The 19,863-nt window shown below is 40.8% G+C and overlaps 1 protein-coding gene across 1 annotated transcript in view; it reads right to left on the bottom strand.

Moving 5' to 3' along the window:
- The window catches only part of LOC129705407 (putative leucine-rich repeat-containing protein DDB_G0290503), a 558,220-nt gene that overhangs the window by 81,819 nt on the left and 456,538 nt on the right, over positions 1–19,863 (bottom strand). Inside the window, exons 30-31 of the mRNA XM_055648958.1 lie at positions 17,237–17,483; positions 5,241–5,430 (exon numbers count right to left, since the gene is read on the bottom strand). Of these exons, the coding sequence (XP_055504933.1) occupies positions 5,241–5,430; positions 17,237–17,483 (437 nt within the window). The remainder of the gene's footprint in view (positions 1–5,240; positions 5,431–17,236; positions 17,484–19,863) is intronic.

Raw genomic sequence — 19,863 nt, 5'->3', positions numbered from 1 at the left:
GGGGGAGGGTGAGGGAGAGCGAGATGGGGAAGGGGAGGGGGAAGGGGAGGGGGAAGGGGAGGGGGAGAGGGCCTCACCAAACAAGTATGTTAACTAAAAAGCAATTCTCCGAGATGTGTATTCACCCAAAAAACATCTCATCTTCTTTCCAAATTGCCCACTTTGGTCACTTCCCATCAAGATTGTGAGAAGGAAATCAGGAAAATATCGCCACCCTGTCTGGAATCCACATTATGCGTAGATCACAAATAAAACCTAGACCACGTGAGGAATTACCTATATTGTACCTGGGCAAATCCTCATGTATTGTACACAAGAAACCATGAGATATAAACCTGGAGGCTTTGAACAAGATCCCACACAACTAATGCACATACAATTGAGGCTAATGGACAGGCATCCAGCAGACAGGAAATAAAGAGTGGCAGTAAAGAAGCCCATTATCCTCTTCTTTAAATGCAGGCAGTGAATAATGGGGTTTTGCAAGGTTCAGTGCTGGAATCCCAGCAACCCGTGTAGCATCAATCACATGGTTTGTGGGCAACACAAAGCTATGTGGGAGCATGCACAGGAGGATGTGAGAGGCTCAATGTGATTTGGATAGGTTGAGCAAGTTGGGAAAATGTTAAGTGGATATGTTATTATGTGGTTAGATGTAAGGTTATTCACCTTGATAGAGAAAACCAGGAAAGCAGCTTGCTATCCAAAGGGTGATAGAGCAGGAAAGAGGGGATGTGCAATGAGACATTTACACCAGTTGATGAAAGTAAGCATGCAGGAATAACAGAGTATTAAGAAAGCAAATGAGATGTCCGCCTTCATAGCCAGGTAATTTAAATATAGGAGCAGTGATGCCTTATTGCAGTTGTAGAAGGTGAGACCATATGTTGTGTATTGGGTACAGTTTTGTCTCCTTGTCTGAGGAAGTATATTCTTGTTGTGAAAGCAATGAAGTGTAGGTTCATCGTATTGATTCCTTGGATGACAGGATTCCTTCAAAAGTTCCACCAGCTCCAAAAAGATTATCACCAGTCACGTATTCCCCCATGCTACCAGCATTTGAAAAGTTTGCTTCTTTCACTGATCCTCTGTCCGCTCGTAAATCTTCTCAGCCTAATCAACCACTCCCGATAGCTCAGATCCTCCAGTCCTGCCAACATCCTCGTAAATCTTCTCTGTACCCTTTCCAGCTTGACAACATCGTTCCATGAGCTACAGGGAGCAGTTGAGTAGGCTGGGACTCTATTCATTGGAGCACAGGAGAATGAGGGGTGATCTTATAGAGGTGTATAAAGTCAAGAGAGGAATAGATCGGGTAGAATGCACAGAGCCTCTTGCTCAGAGTAGGTGAATCGAGGACCAGAGGACATAGGTTTAAGGTGAAGGGGAAAAGATTTAATAGGAATCTGAGGGGTAACCTTTTCACACAAAGGGTGGTGGGTGTATGGAACAAGCTGCCAGAGAGGTAGTTGAGGCTGGGACTATCCCAATGTTAAAGAAACAGTTAGACAAGTACATGGATAGGAGAGGTTTGGAGGGATATGGATCAAATACAGGCAGGTGGGACGTGTAGCTGGGAAATATTGGCTGGATTGGGCAAGTTGAACTGAAGAGCCTGTTTCCACACTGTATCACTCTGTGACTCTGGCCCCAAACTCACCCCATGTTATGGCAGTTTACCCATGTGATAACAGGAAAATGCAACATCTTCCCACGTCACCCTTCAGAGACCAATATAGCTTCTCCAGGATAAGCAGTGATTTACGTATGGTCTTTCCAATCTAGCATACAACATTGGAGAAACCAAATGGAGATTGATGGTCACTTTGCACAGTACCTACATTCAGTCTGCAGGAGGGAGCATGAGTTTCTGTTTGCCAGCTACTTTAATTCATTTCCTACTCCCACTCTGACCTATCTTCTGTGGCATCCTGTGCTGCTGATACAAGTTGCAACATAAGTTCCAGGAACAACACCTCATATTCTGTCTCGACCCAAAATGTCTTCTATTCCACCCGTATGACCGTTGCTTTCATCCGTCTGTCCGCTCGTTCGCTCGCCCTTGGATTAAGTAGCGCAGGATAAAGCTGTGAATTCACGCCATTCCCCTTCCATTCCCAGTCTGACCTTTCTGTCCTGGGCCTCCTCCATTGTCAGAGTGAGGCCCAGCACAAATTTGAGGAACAGCACCTCATATTTTGCTTGAGTAGCTTACACCCCAGCGGTATTGACTTCTCTAACTTAAAATAGCTCTTGCTTTCCCTCTCTCTCCATCCCCTCCCGTACCCAGTTCTCCCACCAGTCTTACTGTCTCCGACTGCAATCTATCTCTGCCCCACTCATCCCTGACATCAGTTTGAAAAAGGGTCTCGACCCGAAACGTCACCCATTCCTTCTCTCCAGAGATGCTGCCTGTTCCGTTGAGTTATTCCAGCATTTTACATAGATACATAGAAAATAGGTGCAGGAGTAGGCCATTCGGCCCTTCAAGCCATTCAATGTGATCATGGCTGATCATCCACAATCAGTACCCCATTCCTGCCTTCTCCCCATATCCCTTAATTCCACTAGCCCGAAGAGCTCTATCTAACTCTCTTCTGACCGGAAAGCACTGCAGAGGGTGGTGAAAACTGCCCAACACATCACCAGTTCCTCACTCCCCTCCATTGAGTCTGTCTAGAGCAAGCGATGTCTGCGAAGGGCGCGCAGCATCGTCAAGGACTGCTCTCACCCCAGCCACAGACTGTTTACCCTCCTCCCATCCAGGAGGAACTACAGGTCTCTCCGTTGCCGGACCAGCAGGTTCAGGAACAGCTTCTTCCCTGCGGCTGTTACTCAACTTAACTCTGCACCTTGGTGGTTGCCAGTCACCCCCCCTCCCCCCGGCCACTCCTTCCGCCGGAAAAATGTCACTACTGCTACTGTATGTACATATTTATATTTTACTGTTCCATTATTCTATGTTCGCTCTTCTGGGTGAGATGCTAACTGCATTTCGTTGTCTCTGTATTGTACACTGCACAATGACAATAAAGATTGAATCTGAATCTGAATCTGATCCAATTAGTCAGCCTCCACTGACTTCTGAGGCAGATAATTCCACAGATGAACAACAATCTGGGTGAAAAGATTTTTCCTCATCTCAGTTCTAAATGGCCTAGCCCGTATTCTTAAACGGTGGCCCTTGGTTCTGGACTCCTCCAACATCGGGAACATGTTTCCTGCATCTAGCGTGTCTAACCCCTTAATAATTTTATGTTTCGATCTCATCCTTCTAAATTCCAGTGACTACAAGCCCAATCATTCCATCCTTTCATCAGATGACATACCACACTGAAATGTATAAAATTCTGATAGGCCTGGATGGACTAGGTGCAGATGTTCCAGGTGGAGGGGAAGTCTAGAACTAGGGGCCTGAGAACATGGGTAAGCCATTTAGGATTAAGATTAGACATTTTCTCACCTAAAAATGAGCATTCAGTGGGAAGACAGTTGATGCCAAATCATGATATATTCAAGAAGGGGTTAGATATAGTAGTGGTAATTAAAGTGGTCAAGGCCTTGGAGAGAAAGGCATAAATAGGACCATATTAAATGGTGGAACAGGTTTAAGAGGCCAAATGGCCTAATCCCATTAAATTTTACTACATTCCTATATTTGATAGTTGAATGCTCAGCTAGCCCCATTTTCTGAAGAAACTCTTTGATTCTCAGAGAGGTAGAAAGATTCTTGACAAGCACGAGAGTGAAAAGTTATTGAGAATAGTCAGGAACCCCGAATGAACTTTGCACTCAGATCAGCAATGGGTTTACTACGCAGGCGCATGAGGCCAGGTGGTCTATACCCGCTTAATCTGAAGAGGCACAATGTTGCAGGGAAAAGATTCTGGTGGAAAAATCAATGAGTCAGAGCCATTCAGGCATTATAACTGTCAGGAGTGATTGATAGGAATAATGTAAATTTAGCTTTTAGACATACAGCGTGGAAACAGGTCCTTCAACCCACTGAGTCCATGCTGACCGCGAACACCCGTACACTAATTCTATCCTACAGACGTGGGACAATTTACAGAATCTAATTAACCTACAAACCTTGACGTCTTTGGAATGTGGGAGGAAACCAGAGCGCCTGGAGAAAACCCACGCAGTCACAAGGGAGGACGTACAAACTCCAAACAGACAACACCCATAGTCAGGATCGAACCTCGGTCTCTGGCGCTGTAAGGCAGCGACTCTACTGCTGAGCCACCCGAAGTGTGCCCTTGTTCATATATTTATCTGAGGAATGAGCTCTGGAATGGATCAGAGCCATAGAAGCTGACCTGACGTTATGGAGATATGTGCATGTAGTGTAGCTGGAACATGTGGCCTGGAGGACTGTTTCCTTTTTACAGGGTTGCTGCCTGTCAGGAAATGCAAAAGAGGTTGGAGAAGAGCAGGAGATCAGGAGTGGGATGGGGTAAGAGACTGAATGGAAGAAGTGGATAGAAGGAGAGGAAATTGAATAGAAAAAGAGGATAGTAAAAATACATAAATTAAACCAAAAAGAAAACAAGTACAAATACACAAAATCTGAAATCAGGACAGACTATGTTGGAAAAACTCAGCAGGTCACACAAAGTCTGTGAAAAGATAGGATTGGTGCAGAGTGTCGATCAAAACATCAACTATGTCTCTGCCTCCACGGATGCTACCTGACTGACTGGGTTCCTCCAGCTGTTTGTTTCTTTGCTCTTGATTCCAGCATCTGCAGTATGTTGCCTTTCCAAACATAAAGATCAACCAAGCTTTGGAATGAAGAGAAGGGAGTGGAAAATTGCTGTACTCCAATCATTTTTATCCCAGATTTGTTTCAGAAAAAGATATAATGTAGGAAAATCCGAAAAGACCAAAATACAAAATTCAGCTTCCATTTTCAAGTCAAATACATTGTCATTTTTATATTTTAATGCACAAAATTCTGCAGCAGTTGTTTTTCTGTAGGAAAGACTCGGAAGTTGTTATTTTCAAAACGGAAATAATCTGGCACCACCTTATGTGGGAGAGTATAACAACAACTTCTTAAGTTTATGGAAAATTTCTATTATAGACACAGGCAGTGGAAATTATATTTCAAAACATTCAGGAAATATTTATCTCACACTTATTGATATTGATAGTTACTGCATCTATGTAGATTACATCATAAATTCATTTGATCTTTAACCAAAAACCACGAGCGCATCAATTTCTGATTTCACCTGTAATCTTCCCTCTCTTTTTTGTTGTTAATTGCCTGCTCTTTCAGTGCTTTGAGTTCTGACTGTAGTTTCCGGTTTGCTTGTTCATGTCGTACTGTTTCTGCGATACGATCTCTGAGTTGATCATGGGTGGTTTGAAGGCTGTTCTCCACCAATAAATCTTTCTCCTTTTGGTGTGTCAGCTCCTGTGCTGTGAAGAATAATAGTAACAACCATGAAAGGATTCAACAATAATCCTTTATAGATATATTGATGATACAACAGTCTCATCACTGTAAAAATATGTGAAGCCCTTTAGCCCTCATTTGTTATTATTTCATTACCAAACCATCTCTATTATTTTAAGTATGGACGGAATTATTGATAAGAAAATATTAAAATATGCAGGATAGAGGTCATTGTTTATTGGTCATAAATTGGATTTTAAATATACATCACATACACTGGCACAATTGTAATCACAGTACATTGCTAGTTTGAGCCCTAATTGTAATCTGTTGAATGAATAATGCGTGTAACTGAGAAAGAGACAAGTGATATATTTGTCAAAACTCGACTCATTTTAACATAACGGGCCAGATTTTAAGTTTCTGGACAAGATATCCCACTTCTTAACAGGGTGCAATGTGCAGTTTACACGGCTAAACTCAATATTCAAATTAGTGAAGAACTTGGGGAACCAGTCATTCATTCTGTATAAAAGGATTATGCTTGGTGCATTCATGAACCTTGGTCAATTGATGGGCCCTCTAATTATGACACAGGCCATTGATACCAAAGACTGTTTTGGGTGCTGCGCTGAATCAGGTGCCACATTGAGGTAAAACTGCAATTTGGAATCTGTAAAGGCTTTGTGAGTGGCTGTCTGGAATATTTATGGTAAGTGCCATTTTATGACAGCTCATTACAAAATATTGGCCATTGTACATAGGTAAGATTTTAAATTATTCACAAATAATACTAGCTCAGCTGTGATAGAGACAATTTCAAATTGCTGGGAAGTAACTCAGCGGGACAGGCAGCATCTCTGGAGAAAAGGTATGGGTGACGTTTCGGGTCTCTCTCCAGAGATGCTGCCTGTCCTGCTGAGTTACTCCAGTATTTTGTGTCCATCTGTGGTTTAAACCAGCATCTGCAGTCCCTTCCTATACACAGAGACAATCAAGTATATCGTTGAATAACATCAACACATTATGTTGAGCTCTATTCATTAAAGTTTATTTTATCATTATTTTAATATCTATCATGTTTGCTAATAGTGGAATTTTGCTATAATTCAATCTAGTTACTATGTTTGCCTACATAATAACTGCAATTGTACTTAAAAAGTCTTACATTTATTGTAAACTACTTTATGACATACTAATGACATAAGATGCAATACAAATGCAAATGATTTCGCTACAAAGTGAGTCTAATAATTATGTAACAACCTGCTGGAATTGTTGAATGAATAAAACCGGACAACAAAATAAAATTTCTGTAGTGAAAAATGTTGCAAGGTTGGGAAAATGGACAAATAAACACTAGAATGCATAGACTGGAATACTATTTCTCGGATGCTTAACTATTCAGTCCTATATTTTTGCATAATAAATTTTGACCTAATTTTGTGGTTTGGCCATATTTTAGATAACAAATTAAAGTTTAACATACCTTCAAGAAGAAGCAATTAAAATATAATTTAAACACGCATTTGAAAAAAAAAGCTATATTGGGTGCATCTTTTTTATTAAGATAAACTACTTTGGTTCTATATTCACAAGAGAAAAACAGTCAGCACTACAATTTACAACGCTAGTCCAACTAGAAGTATTAAATTCTGTGTGGGTCAGCAGAATTCAGATATCTTTGTCATTGTTATTGTCACTTTTATAAAAATCATCAAGAAGCCCTAAGTAATGTCCATGCAAGTGAACATAATAAATGACCAATAGGAAGTGGCAGATGCTGCTGTTTTACTGTAATAATGAGGTTTTCCTCCATCTTCTTTCCTCTCTAAGGAGGGATTACAACAAGCAGTTTCTGAACTTGTCAGACCCATAAATCTGTGTCGAGTGCATCAAAAAATTTAATCGAAACATTCGTAGAAGCTGAAAAATATTCCCCATTTACTCCATTTCCACTCTTCATTCTGGGGGTGGAATGGTAAAACTGAGCCTTTGTTCAGTGAGGGAAATGTGGTCCACAAGGAAAAAATCATTAGGAGAGCAAAATGCCTAATAGGACAGAAATATGCAAAATCTTTTCTAAGATACTAATTTTTCTTGGCAATATCATCTACCATTAAAATCAGTCTTTGCATACATCAGTTCTCGTATGCATTTAAAAAATAACTATGTGTTTTAGTTGCATAAGCAAATTAGCAAAATTAACATGTTAAAAGGAAATGAGCGCTAATATCTTTTCTTCTTACTTCCCCAATGTCTGAAAAGGATTAACCTCTCTCCATGGATAGTTTTAATAAGCTCCAAAATTCCATCCCTTGTTAGTAGAGCCAGATAGTAAGAAATAACAAGGTTCATCAATTCATTGCCTCAGGCAATGCTACATTTCTAATACAGCAAAGGACAATTCTGATGATAGACAAAAGGCCAAGAGAGGCTGTATCTCTATGACACATAACTGATATATAAGGTTTAAAAACAAGATCATTAAGATTTTCCAGGTCAGTCACAAAAAAACACATAGCTTTGCGATACACACAGAGTAATCGAAATAATCTTTTTTTTTGCATTGGAGACACCATTTAAATTTTAGGTATACTTTAGTAATTGTTAGCAAAGGATAGTCAAATGAATCAACATGAATGAGTGAATGAAAAGTGGCAATAAATAAAGGAAGAACAAATATTTAGGACATGTGCATTTGGTGTGTGTATTTCTCTCGTGTCGCCTGTATACAATTCCAATACGCTGCTAACTGAACAGCAACCAAAAGGAGTGGTGACACTCAAAATAAATTTTAGTTTAGACAATCTATTATAAGGACATTGAAATATAATACAAAAAATATTTTACATTTTAGCTACAAATACTAGAAATCCATTTTCCATTTAAGTAATGCACTTTGGAAAATAAATAACACCATTTTCTATTTTCTATAACACTAGTTTAAAATTGTTAATCTATTTGTCTGCACTGAATAATTCTCAATATTGCTTTCATTTATATTTTACCAGATTTAACAAAATTAATCATATTTGTTGAATAAAAAACACAATGCATTGCATTCAATTACAAATTTATAATGTCAATAGGCAATTGAGTTATGGTTTTCAATAGTATTAACTCTGAGTAGAAATGGCCCTATCATATTTCCGACAGGGATACATCTCTCCTGTTGTTCATTGTTTAATTCCATTCAAAATCACTTTGGTGTCTTGTCCACAGTTTCAATGTCACGATTCAATCATGCAGCAGAGAAGTCTAAAACAATTTTAATGCTGTAGCGCAATTAGCTAATTATGATCAAATATGTTACATCTACTTCTAGATGCAACAACTTGCAGTCATATAGCACTAATTGGAGTAAGGTGTCTAATGGGCCTGCCCCACTTTGGCCGTCAGTTACGCGACAGGCCAGTGGCGCGCGAAGATTTAGTGTAGGACGAAGTCCACACTCCCCCACGCCACTCCACATCACTCCACACCACTCCAATCCCGCGCTACCCACACGCTACCCACGCGCTACCCACATGCTAGCAGGCCCTTTAAGGTCTTCACAAATATTGACATTGAACCAAATAAATAAATATTTAAGCAGATTATGAATAAGCTTGGTCAAAGAACTTTTAAAGTGCATCTTATGGTAGGCAAGTAATGTAGAAAGACAGAACGGCTGAGAGATGACATTCCATTTTGAGTTTCAACAACTGAAGGTTTGCCTGCCACTGGTAGACGCGTAAAATCAGGGAAGCCAGAATTGCAGGACTGCACTAAATTCAGAGTTTTTCAGAGGCGATGAGGCCACGGGGAGACGTGAAAGAAGGATGATAACTTCAAATTCTACGTGCTGCTTAATCAGGAGTTAGTTTAGTTCAGTAAACCCGGAAATGATGGATGAATGAGATTTTGTAGATCATCTGAACTTGTATATTAAGGGGGGAATGGTAACTGGAGAGAAAATAGAACCCCTCAGAAACCAAAGTAGTCATCTACACTGCCCTCCATAATGTTTGGGAAAAAGACCCATCATTTATTTATTTGCCTCTGTACTCTGCAATTTGAGATTTGTAATTAAAAAAAAATCACAGGTGGTTAAAGTGCACATTGCCAGATTTTATTAAAGGGTATTTTTATACATTTTGGTTTCACCATGTAGAAATTACAGCAGTGTTTATACATTGTCCCCCCATTTCAGGGCACCATAATGTTTGGGACACATGGCTTCACAGGTGTTTGTAATTGCTCAGGTGTGTTTAAATGCCTCCTGAATGCAGGTATATGAGAGCTCTCAGTCTTTCCTCCAGTCTTTCCACCACCTTTGGATACTTTTAATGCTATTTATCAACGAGGATCAAAGTTGTGCCAATGAAAGTCAAAGAAGCCATTATGAGACTGAGAAACAAGAATAAAACTGTTAGAGACATCAGTCAAAACTTAGGCTTACCAAAATCAACTGTTTGGAACATCATTTAGAAGAAAGAGAGCACTGGTGAACTTACTAATCGCAAAGGGACTGGCAGGCCAAGGAAGACCTCCACAGCTGATAACAGAAAAATTCTCTCTTTAATAAACACCTGACGCCTGAACGACAGATCAGAAACACTCTTCAGGTGTGGATTTGTCAATGACCACTGTCCGCAGAAGAATTCATGAACGGAAACACAGAGGCTACACTGCAAGATGCAAACCACTGGTTAGCCGCAAAAATCGGATGGCCAGGTTACAGTTTGCCAAGAAGTACTTAAAAGAGCAACCATAGTTCTGGAAAGAGGTCTTGTGGGCAGATGAGGGAAAGATTAACTTATATCAGAGTGATGGCAAGAGCAAAGTATGGAGAAGAGAAGGAACTACCCAAGATCAAAAGCATACCACCTCATCTGTGAAACACGGTGGTGGGGGTGTTATTGCCTGGCATGTATGGCTGCTGAAGGTACTGGCTCACTTATCTTCTTTGATGATACAACTACTGATGGTAGTAGCGTAATGAATTCTGAAGTTTATAGACACATCCTATCTGCTCAAGTTCAAATAAATGCCTCAAAACTCATTGGCCAGCGGTTCATTCTACAGCAAGACAATGATCGCAATCATACTGCTAAAGCAACAAAGCTAAAAAATGGTCAATTCTTGAGTGACCAATTCAATCACTCGATCTGAATCCAATTTTATATGCTGAAGAGAAAACTGAATGGGGCTAGCCCCCAAAACAAGCATAAGCTAAAAATGGCTGCAATACAGGCCTGGCAGAGCATCACCAGAGAAGACATCCAAGCAACTGGTGATATCCATGAATCACAGACTTCAAGCAGTCATTGCATGCAAAGGATATGGAACAAAATACTAAACATAACTACTTTCATGTACATGACATTGCTGTGTGCCAAACATTATGGTGACGGTGGGGGGAGGAGGGGGGGGTGGCTAGTCCCCTTCAGTTTTCTCTTCAGCATATAAAAGGCATGCTCAATTGCTGTAATTTCTATATGGTGAAACCAACATGTATATAAATACCCTTTCTTGGTAATGACAATGTGCACTTTAACCACATGTGATCTTTTCTATTACAATTCTCAAATTGTGGAGGCAAATAATTTGTCCCAAAAATTATGGAGGGCACTGTATGTGCAGAGCCACAGCAGATGGGTGAGGTTCTCAATGAATATTTCCACTCTTTCTGCCATGGAGAAAGACATGAAGACTGGGAACTTGGGAAAGTTAATGGTGATGTCGTAAGGACCGTCCGTATTTGTTGGATATACTAAAAACAAATGCAAATAAGTTACCAAGCCTGATCAGATATATCCAAGGCCACTATGGGAAGCTATAGAAGAAATTGGCAGAGCCATGGCTGAGATATATGAATCATTGGTAGATATGGGCGAGGTACAAGAAAACTGAAAGGCAGCTGTGTGTCAAAAAATTACGAGGGGCTGCAAGGAAAAACCTCAGAACTATAGACCAGTAAGCCTAACATCTATGGCAGGGTAGCTACAGGAGAGGATTTTGAGGGATAAGATATACATGTATTTGAAAATGCAGGGGTTGATTAGGGATTGGAAGCATGGTTTTATGCGTGGGATATTGTCTCTCACTGATATGCTTTCAGTATTTTGTAGAGGTGATGAGGATAGGGCGATTGATATAGTCTATATGGATTTCCCCAAGGTCTTTGATAAGCTTTTGCATGATAAGGCGCTCTGGATGGTTAGATGGCATGTGATCCAGGCACAGCTAGCTAACTAGATGGAGAATTATCTTCATGGAAGGAAACAGAAGGAGATGGTGGAAAGTAGTTTTGTCAGACTGGAGATCTGTGACTCATGGTGTGCCTCAGGGTTTGGTGCTGTGCCCGTCATCTACATCAACGATTTGGATGAGAATGTCCAAGGCATGATTAGTAAGTTTGCAGATGACACTAAAACAGATGGTTTGTAGCCAGTTATCTAGAATTACAAGAGGATTCTTTTGCTTTTCAAGCATCTACTTTTCTTTTTGGGACCATATTTGAGAGCTACGGGGTACACGGTACCACGGGATACTCGTGGACGGTAACAGTCAGCATTGACCATAAATTCGAGAAAGCATGAAAGTAAAATACATGAAAGTTAGAGTTTACTGATACTCCAGAGTAGGGGGTTAAAACTCGGGAATCTGGCTTCTGAAACTCAATAATTAATCCTTTTGTACACATGTTTCTTATCCATTAATTTGTTGTTCATGATGTTGTAGGCCCGGAGGTATATAAAAACCTTTTTGGTGGGACCATTGGCTAACTGGTTGATAAAACTTGGAAATTCAATTAAACCCCAAAACAGTCTAAGGAGAATTGAAAAGGAGCAAATGTGTAAGCAAATGTCTGATCTGTACACTAGGGTGAGGTTTCAATTACTTAATGTACACTGGATGAATAAAATGTAAAAGGTGTATGGGGCGTAACATTTTTTGAATTCTATATGGCTGACCTTTCTTTAGCCATTGTGCAGGAAGAGCCAGTCTGGGCTTAGCTTTATCATAGGGATTGAAGCTAAGGGTGTAAAGAATGAAGACAGACACAAAATTCTGGAGTAATTCAGCGGGACAGGCAGCATCTCTGGAGAGAAGGAATGGGTGACGTTTCAGGTCGAGACTTCTCGACCCGAAAAGTGACACATTCCTTCTCTCCAGAGTTGCAGCCTGTCCCACTGAATTATTCCAGCATTTTTCAGTCTATCTTTGATTTAAACCAGCATCTGCAGTTCTACAGATAAGTAGAAAGAATATCTGTAGGACAGGACTCTTGTCATAATGATCAACATTTGGTTGGATTTTTACATATGTATGAAAAAGGACGAACATAAAATGTCAATAAAGGTCATAAATTGGTATAAGGCCAATTTCACTACAGTGAGAAGTTTTCTATATATATTGGCTTGACATAGAGGTTACAATTTAATTTGTCCTTTTCATTACTTTTTTTACCATTCCATTAGCTTTATTCTCTTCTGTAAGTCCAGATCTCTTCATTAAGAGAATATTTTTGATTTGTCTTTCTTGATTCCAAATTGGATGACCTTACTATTTAAATGCTATCCACTACAACTTCTGTATTCATAACTAGTTGGTCTATGTTCTTTGGTGACTTCCTGTTATTTTATTAGCCTCTTCCTCATTAGTTGATGATAGATGAAGTAGTTAATAGTGCCATGAAGTGAAATCTACTCTCAAGTAAACTGCTTACAGATAATTTGTTATGATGGTCCTTCGATATATCAATGTTTCTACGGTTTAAAGCTCCCTTCATTACCTCTCCAATAATGGAACAGCCCGTCCAGTTGAAACGAGTAGGAAGTGAAGTATCAAGATTCAAGACTTTCCATTGACAAGTGAGAAGTACAAATTTTAACATATTACCGGCAGACAGACTTTCTTCAACAATTGAAAGCCCAGCCATTCTCCTGACCATTTCAATTGCTTCACTATGAACACTCTTGGATTATCTTTAACCAGAAGCTTAATTGAACCACTCACATTAGAGTAGGGCAGACTTTAAGACCACTTCTCCATTTGATCCCAAAAGGCTATCCATCACTGGCAAAGATTAATTCAAGTTGAGCACGAGAAGATTTTTAATCATCCCAATCTGGTGCTCATGATATTGAATATGAATCCCTACATCAATGACACATTTTCTAATCAGTTGCCCAAATATTTTGAAAGAGTTGTAATTGTAGCCTCCATGACCATTTCCTCTGGCAGCATGTTCATATACTCATCATCCACTGTTTGAAAACGTACCCCCTCAGTTCCCTTTCAATCTTTCTCTTCTCACCTTAAACCTACGCCTTCTAGTTTTAGACTCCTCCAGCCTGGGAAAAGGATTGGTCATTCACCTTATTTATGTCCTTCATGATTTTACAAATCTCTGTAACATTACCACTCAATCGCATTCCATCCAGGGAAAATAGTCCTAGAATATCCAGTTTCTCCTTCTAACGCAAGCCCTCCAGTCCAGGCAAAAACTTTTGCACACTCTCTCTAGCTTAATCACAGGAGTTTATCAAGAACCAGAATTGACAATTACACTATTGTTAATAAGTATATTGTAACTTTGATCAAGGCTATATCACTGCTGTGGGAGTTGCAACATAAGAAAAGCAGTGTTGACAATAGAACAGTTGCTTATTTCTAAACGATTGAGCCTGGGTTTCTGGATATAGGAAAAGGCTGTTAATGCTGTTAATGTGTGCATAGTGCAGCACCCTTCAGGGGGCTAATGGAAAATGCTGCAAAGAACATAACAGGTTGGTTAGCATTTATGGAAAGAAAAACATTAACTGCAGAGTATTATAACAGAAATATGCTTTTACCGGCATTATTTAATTAGCCCAAACTTTCCATTGATGCTGCCTGATCTGCTGAGTGTTTCCATACTTTTTTGTTTTTATTTTGTGTTTCCAACATTTGCCGTTTTATTGATTCTTACCAACTGCAGAGCACCTGGGTCTATTGTGAAGAAGGCAAGATAGTGTGTGTACCTTTAATTAGGAGATAGACAAAAATGCTGGAGAAACTCAGCAGATGAGGCAGCATCTATGGATAGAAGGAATATGCGACGTTTCGGGTCGAGACCCTTCTTCAGACTGATGTCGGAGGGGGGGAGGTGCGGGAAAAAGAAAGGAAGAGGCGGAGACAGAAGGCTTGTGGGAGAGCTGGGAAGGAGAGGTGAAAGGGGGACTATCAGAAATTGGAGAAGTCAATGTTCTTACCACTGGGGTGCAAACTACCAAAGCGAAATATGAGGTGCTGTTCCTCCAAATTGTGCTGGGCCTCACTCTGGCCATGGAGGAGGCCCAGGACAGAAAGATTGGATTTGGAATGGGAGGGGTAGTTGAAGTGCTGAGCCACCGAGAGATCAGGTTGGTTAGTGCGAACTGTTAGTGCGACTACCCAGCGGAGCAAGATGTCCGACAGGGAATGTTGCCGAATGGCCTGCTGCAAACTGCAGGAGTACGTGCTGAGGGACACACTGAAGCTTGGTGCAGAGGCTCGGTGGGAGAGGACCACAGTCGAGGTTCTTTCCACTGCTGAACATGGGGGGCAGGGTGTGATGGAGACGCCCCTCAAAATAAGGGAAGGGATTCCACGCCAGTGGGCCACATGAGTGGCAAAGGTGTGGGGTAAAATTGTGATTTGGGGAAACTGTATTGAATGTATGTATAGTCTCCGAGAATGTCGGATGGAGTTTTGTAATGATCATGTATTGTATATATTTATTTCTCGAATTAAGTGTATTTGAAATTAAAAGAAATAAAGTGCGAACTGAGCGGTGTTGGGTGAAGCGATCGCCAAGCCTGTGCTTGGTCTCGCCGACGTAGAGATGTTGACACCTGAAACAGCGGATGCAATTGGTGAGGTAGGAGGAGGTGCAGGTGAACCTCTGCCTCACCTGGAAAGACTGCTTGCGTCCTTGGATGGAGTCGAGGGGGGAGGTAAAGCGACAAGTATAGCATTTCCTGCGGTTGCAAGGGAAAGTATTCGGGGAAGGAGTAGTTTGGGTGGGAAGGGACAAATTGACCAGGGAGTTACGGAGGGAATGGTCTCTGCGGAAAGCAGAAAGGGGAGGAGATGGGAAGATGCGGCCAGTGGTGGGATCCCGTTGGTGGTGGCGAAAATGTCGTTGGATTATCTGTTGTATGCGATGGCTGGTAGGGTGGAAGGTGAGGACAAGGGGGACTCTGTCCTTGTTACGAGTGGGGGGATGGGGAGTGAGAGCAGAGCTGCGGGATATAGAGGAGACCCTGGTGAGAGCCTCATCTATAATAGAAGAGGGGAACCTCCGTTCCCTAAAGAATGAGGACATCTCTGATGCCCTGGTGTGGAATGCCTCATCCTGGGTGCAGATGTGGCGTAGACGGAGGAATTGGGAGTAGGGGATAGAGTCCTTACAGGAAGCAGGGTGGGAAGAAGTGTAGTCCAGATAGCCATGGGAGTCAGTGGGTTTGTAGTAGATGTCGGTCAGTAGTCTTTTATCTGCGATGGAGATAGTGAGGCCTAGAAACGGTAGGGAGATGTCGGAAATGATCTAGGTCAATTTGAATGCCGGATGGAAATTTGTGGTGAAATGGATGCAGTCAGTGAGTTCTGCATGGGTGCAGGAGGTAGCACTAATGCAGTCGTTAATGCAGCGGAGGTAGAGTTTGGGGGTAGGGCCACAGTACGCCTCGAATAAGGATTGTTCGGCGATACGCCTTGGATTTGGAGGAAATGGGAGGAGTCAAAGGACCAGCTCCGCTAGGTGGAGGAGAGTATTAGTAGACGGGGATTGGTTGGTTCTGCCGAGTAAGAAACAGAGGGCTTTAAGACCCTCCTGGTGGGGGATGGAGGTGTAGAGTGAGTAGACATCAACGCCTCAATTTTTCCACTCCCCTTACCCACTCTAATCTCTCCCCTCCTGAATGTACAGCCCCCCATATAAACAGAAATAATCATATTTCACTCTTCTTAAAGTAAACTTTCAGTACAAGCAAATTTATTTAGTAGTAATAATGATTTACCAAATTGTTTGAAGAATATTTAGACTGGAATGATCTGACTGGTCACTATTTGATGTAGTCAAGATCTATAATTACAGAATTACAGGGTTGCAACTTCATAATACTTAATACATTCTGAAAGAAGCTGGAGGATGAGATGCTAGTGAGGCATCTGCTGGATCTTTGTGTTAACTGCGCAATCCAGAAGTTTGCTGGCTGGTTTTCCTGACTAAGTCTGGCCTTTCACTTGTGTCACTGATAAATGTAGCAAGATTAGGTTGCTGCAGAGAGATATTAGGTATGAACTCTTTTAGAAATTGATTAATTCGCTGAAGTGGAAAAAATAATGAAAAACCTGCAAGCAGAACCTTAAGTCATTTAAAAATAAGCACGCAGAAAAAAAAACTTCTGGGAAATGTAAGGTGTAATTAAATAATCCAGATGTAGCAATAACAAAACAGATATTTTTGACAAGCAACTTGGAATAAATATATTTAAGAAAGAACTGCAGATGCTAGAAAAATCGAAGGTAGACAAAAATGCTGGAGAAACTCAGCAGGTGAGGCAGCATCTATGGAGAGAAGTTTCCATACGTTTTGGGTCGAGACTCTTCTTCAGACGGAAGAGGAGTCTCACGACTGAAGAAGGGTCTCGACCCGAAACATTGCCTATTCCTTCTCTCCATAGATGCTGCCTCACCCGCTGAGTTTGTCCAGCATTTTTGTGTACCTTGGAATAAATATGTAGTATGTTAATGAGATATTGCATCATAAATGTTACAGTGTGAAACATTCCACCAAATTCCAGCATGCCTTACCGAATTCTCTACATTGTTTGTTGGTCTTTTGTAGTTCCTGTTTCAGATGCTCTCTCTCAGACTTGATGGTATTGTTATCATTTTCTTTTTGCTGCATTTCCTTTTCCAGCCTCTGAAGATCCATTGTTAGGGCTTTCACCACGCTGCCTTGTTTCTCAATTTCTCTTACCTTCCCTTTGATACAATCACGAGCCTGGAGCAGGTCGGCTTCGGACTTTCTCAAGAGGTCATCTCTCTTCTGTATTGCCTTTGGAAGAAACCATGGTGAGTGTGTGTACAGTGGAAATTCACTTCTAAGAGCATTATTTAAGCAGCCCAAAACCTGTGCTTAATCACTTGGATCAAAAGTTGATCGTACCCATCAGAGGCTGCATTAAAGCTTAAATAAGAAACATCAAAGTGACTATACATCTTCAAACACCACATCTACCACTGTAGAACTGAATTAAGAATACATCTCCAGGCTGATGATGAAGGCTCCCACCAGCAGATCTAACTTATGGCCCTGAAATATGAACCAACAGCAGCAAATTAATTAACTTAATAGGAATGATTGAAATAAATTTTGCGGCTGAGATTATGTTGAAAGCCGACATTTTAAAACAAAAAGCTATTAATCATTTTTAATAAGAAGGCCTTATTAAACAGAAAGGTTTGATTATTAGTTTTCCCTCTTGTCACATGTCCTTTATCGTAATATTCAGTTAGGTTTCTGAAATGTAAGTAGAATATTTTCATTCCGACTAAGTTATTGTATATAATAAAACTATATATATTTTTTAAAAAGCACACCGTGTGTTAATTTTATTTCACGCCACAAAACTCCCACTGTATTACATTACTGGGTAATTATAAATGAAACTTTTAGGATAGCAAATCAGTCACAAATTGCCTCAAGCTCCTATCAGCTTTGACCAATGTTTATGCTAAATTGCTAATGACTTTTTCCACATCATTAGATAAGCAAAGGCTGGATTAGAATAACTCTCAAGGGAGGGCAACACACATTGCTAAAGAGGTTAGAATCCTGAATAAATTAGTTATGCAGCCGGTTTTCCCGCAACTGGACTAATGAAAGCACTGGCAACCACAGGCAGATTGACCCCACTCATTGGTAACACGTAGAGGAGAGATTCTGCCTTTGGGACTAAAATACATCCTTGTAAATCTCCATATTTTCTTTGTATTTGCAGCTAGCATTAATATGAGGGAATTATTTTAAATCTACGTTCATTAAGATTAATTAATGTTTTGAAAATATTCTCAAATGTATTGCAATATTGTGTTTATATCTGTGTTGGCTGGGAAGACATTTGAGTAGATTTCTTTCTTATGTACATTCTGCTAAACGCCACTGTAATGCATGGAAGTTAAATTCCACCTCCAATAATATCACAATAAATCATTTTAGATAGTCTCTAAGGGAGGACAATGACTCCAATCTGAATGGGTGGGTTTTGAGGTGATTAAGGTGATTGATGAGGCCAATGTGGGATCTGCAGATTAAGTCATAGGTGGGTCTGCAGGTTCTTGATGGGGCACCATCTCCTCTCATAGTGCAGATGGTGATGCACTACGTTTGGCATTTTTGTTGTGCTTCCCTGTACTCTGTTTAAGAAAGTTTCGAGAATATCCTTGAATTGTAAACTTTGTCCGCTTGTCTTGGCAGAGAACATAAGAGATAGGAGCAGAATTAGGCCATTCAGCCCATCGAGTCTTTTCCGCCAATCAATCATGGTTGATCTATTTTTCCGTCTCAACCCCATTCTTCTGCCTTCATGACATAACCCTTGACGTTCTTATTAATCAAGAACTTATCAATCTCCTTTTAAAAAATACCCAATGTCTTGGCCTCCACAGTCACCTATTGCAATGAATTCCATCGATGCACCACCCTCTGGCTAAACAAATTCCTCCTCATCTCCATTCTAAAGGTATGTTTTTATCATTCTGAGGCTGTGTCCACTGGTTCTTGACTGTCCCACTACTGGAAACTCCTTTCCTGGCCTTTCATCATCTGGTAGGTTTTAATGAGATCAACTCTCATCCTTCTAAACTCAAGAGTGTACAGGCCGAGAGCCTTCAAACGCTCCTCATACATTAACCCAATCGTCCCAGGATCATCCTCATAAACCTACTCTGTACCCTCCCCAAAAGCCAGCACATCCTTCCTCAGCTAAAACTGCTCACAATACTCCAAATGTGGCCTCACCAGTGCCTTACAAAGCTCCAGTATTCAATCCTTGTTTTTATATTCTAGTGCCCTCACAATGTACGCTAGCCTTGCATTTGCCCTCCTTACTGCCAACTCAACCTGAAAATGAACCTTTTGGGAACTCTGCACCAGCACTCCCAAGTCCCTTTACACCGCTAATTTCTGAATCCTCTCCCACTTAGAAAGTAGTCTACACCTTTATTCCTTCTACCAAAGTGCACGTCTGTATAGTTTGCTACGCTGTTATTCCATTTGCCTACTCTTCCCACCTGTCTAAGTCCTTCTGCAGCCTCCCTGCTTCCTCAACACTATCTGCCCCTCTGCCTATCCTCATATCATCCACAAATTTGGCCACAAAACCATCAATTCCATCATCCAGATCATTAACATGTAATGCGAGAAGCAGCAGACC

This window comes from Leucoraja erinacea, chromosome 17 (genome assembly GCF_028641065.1).
Source record: "Leucoraja erinacea ecotype New England chromosome 17, Leri_hhj_1, whole genome shotgun sequence".
NCBI lineage: Eukaryota > Metazoa > Chordata > Chondrichthyes > Rajiformes > Rajidae > Leucoraja > Leucoraja erinaceus.
This window is presented reverse-complemented; position numbering and strand designations above follow the sequence as displayed.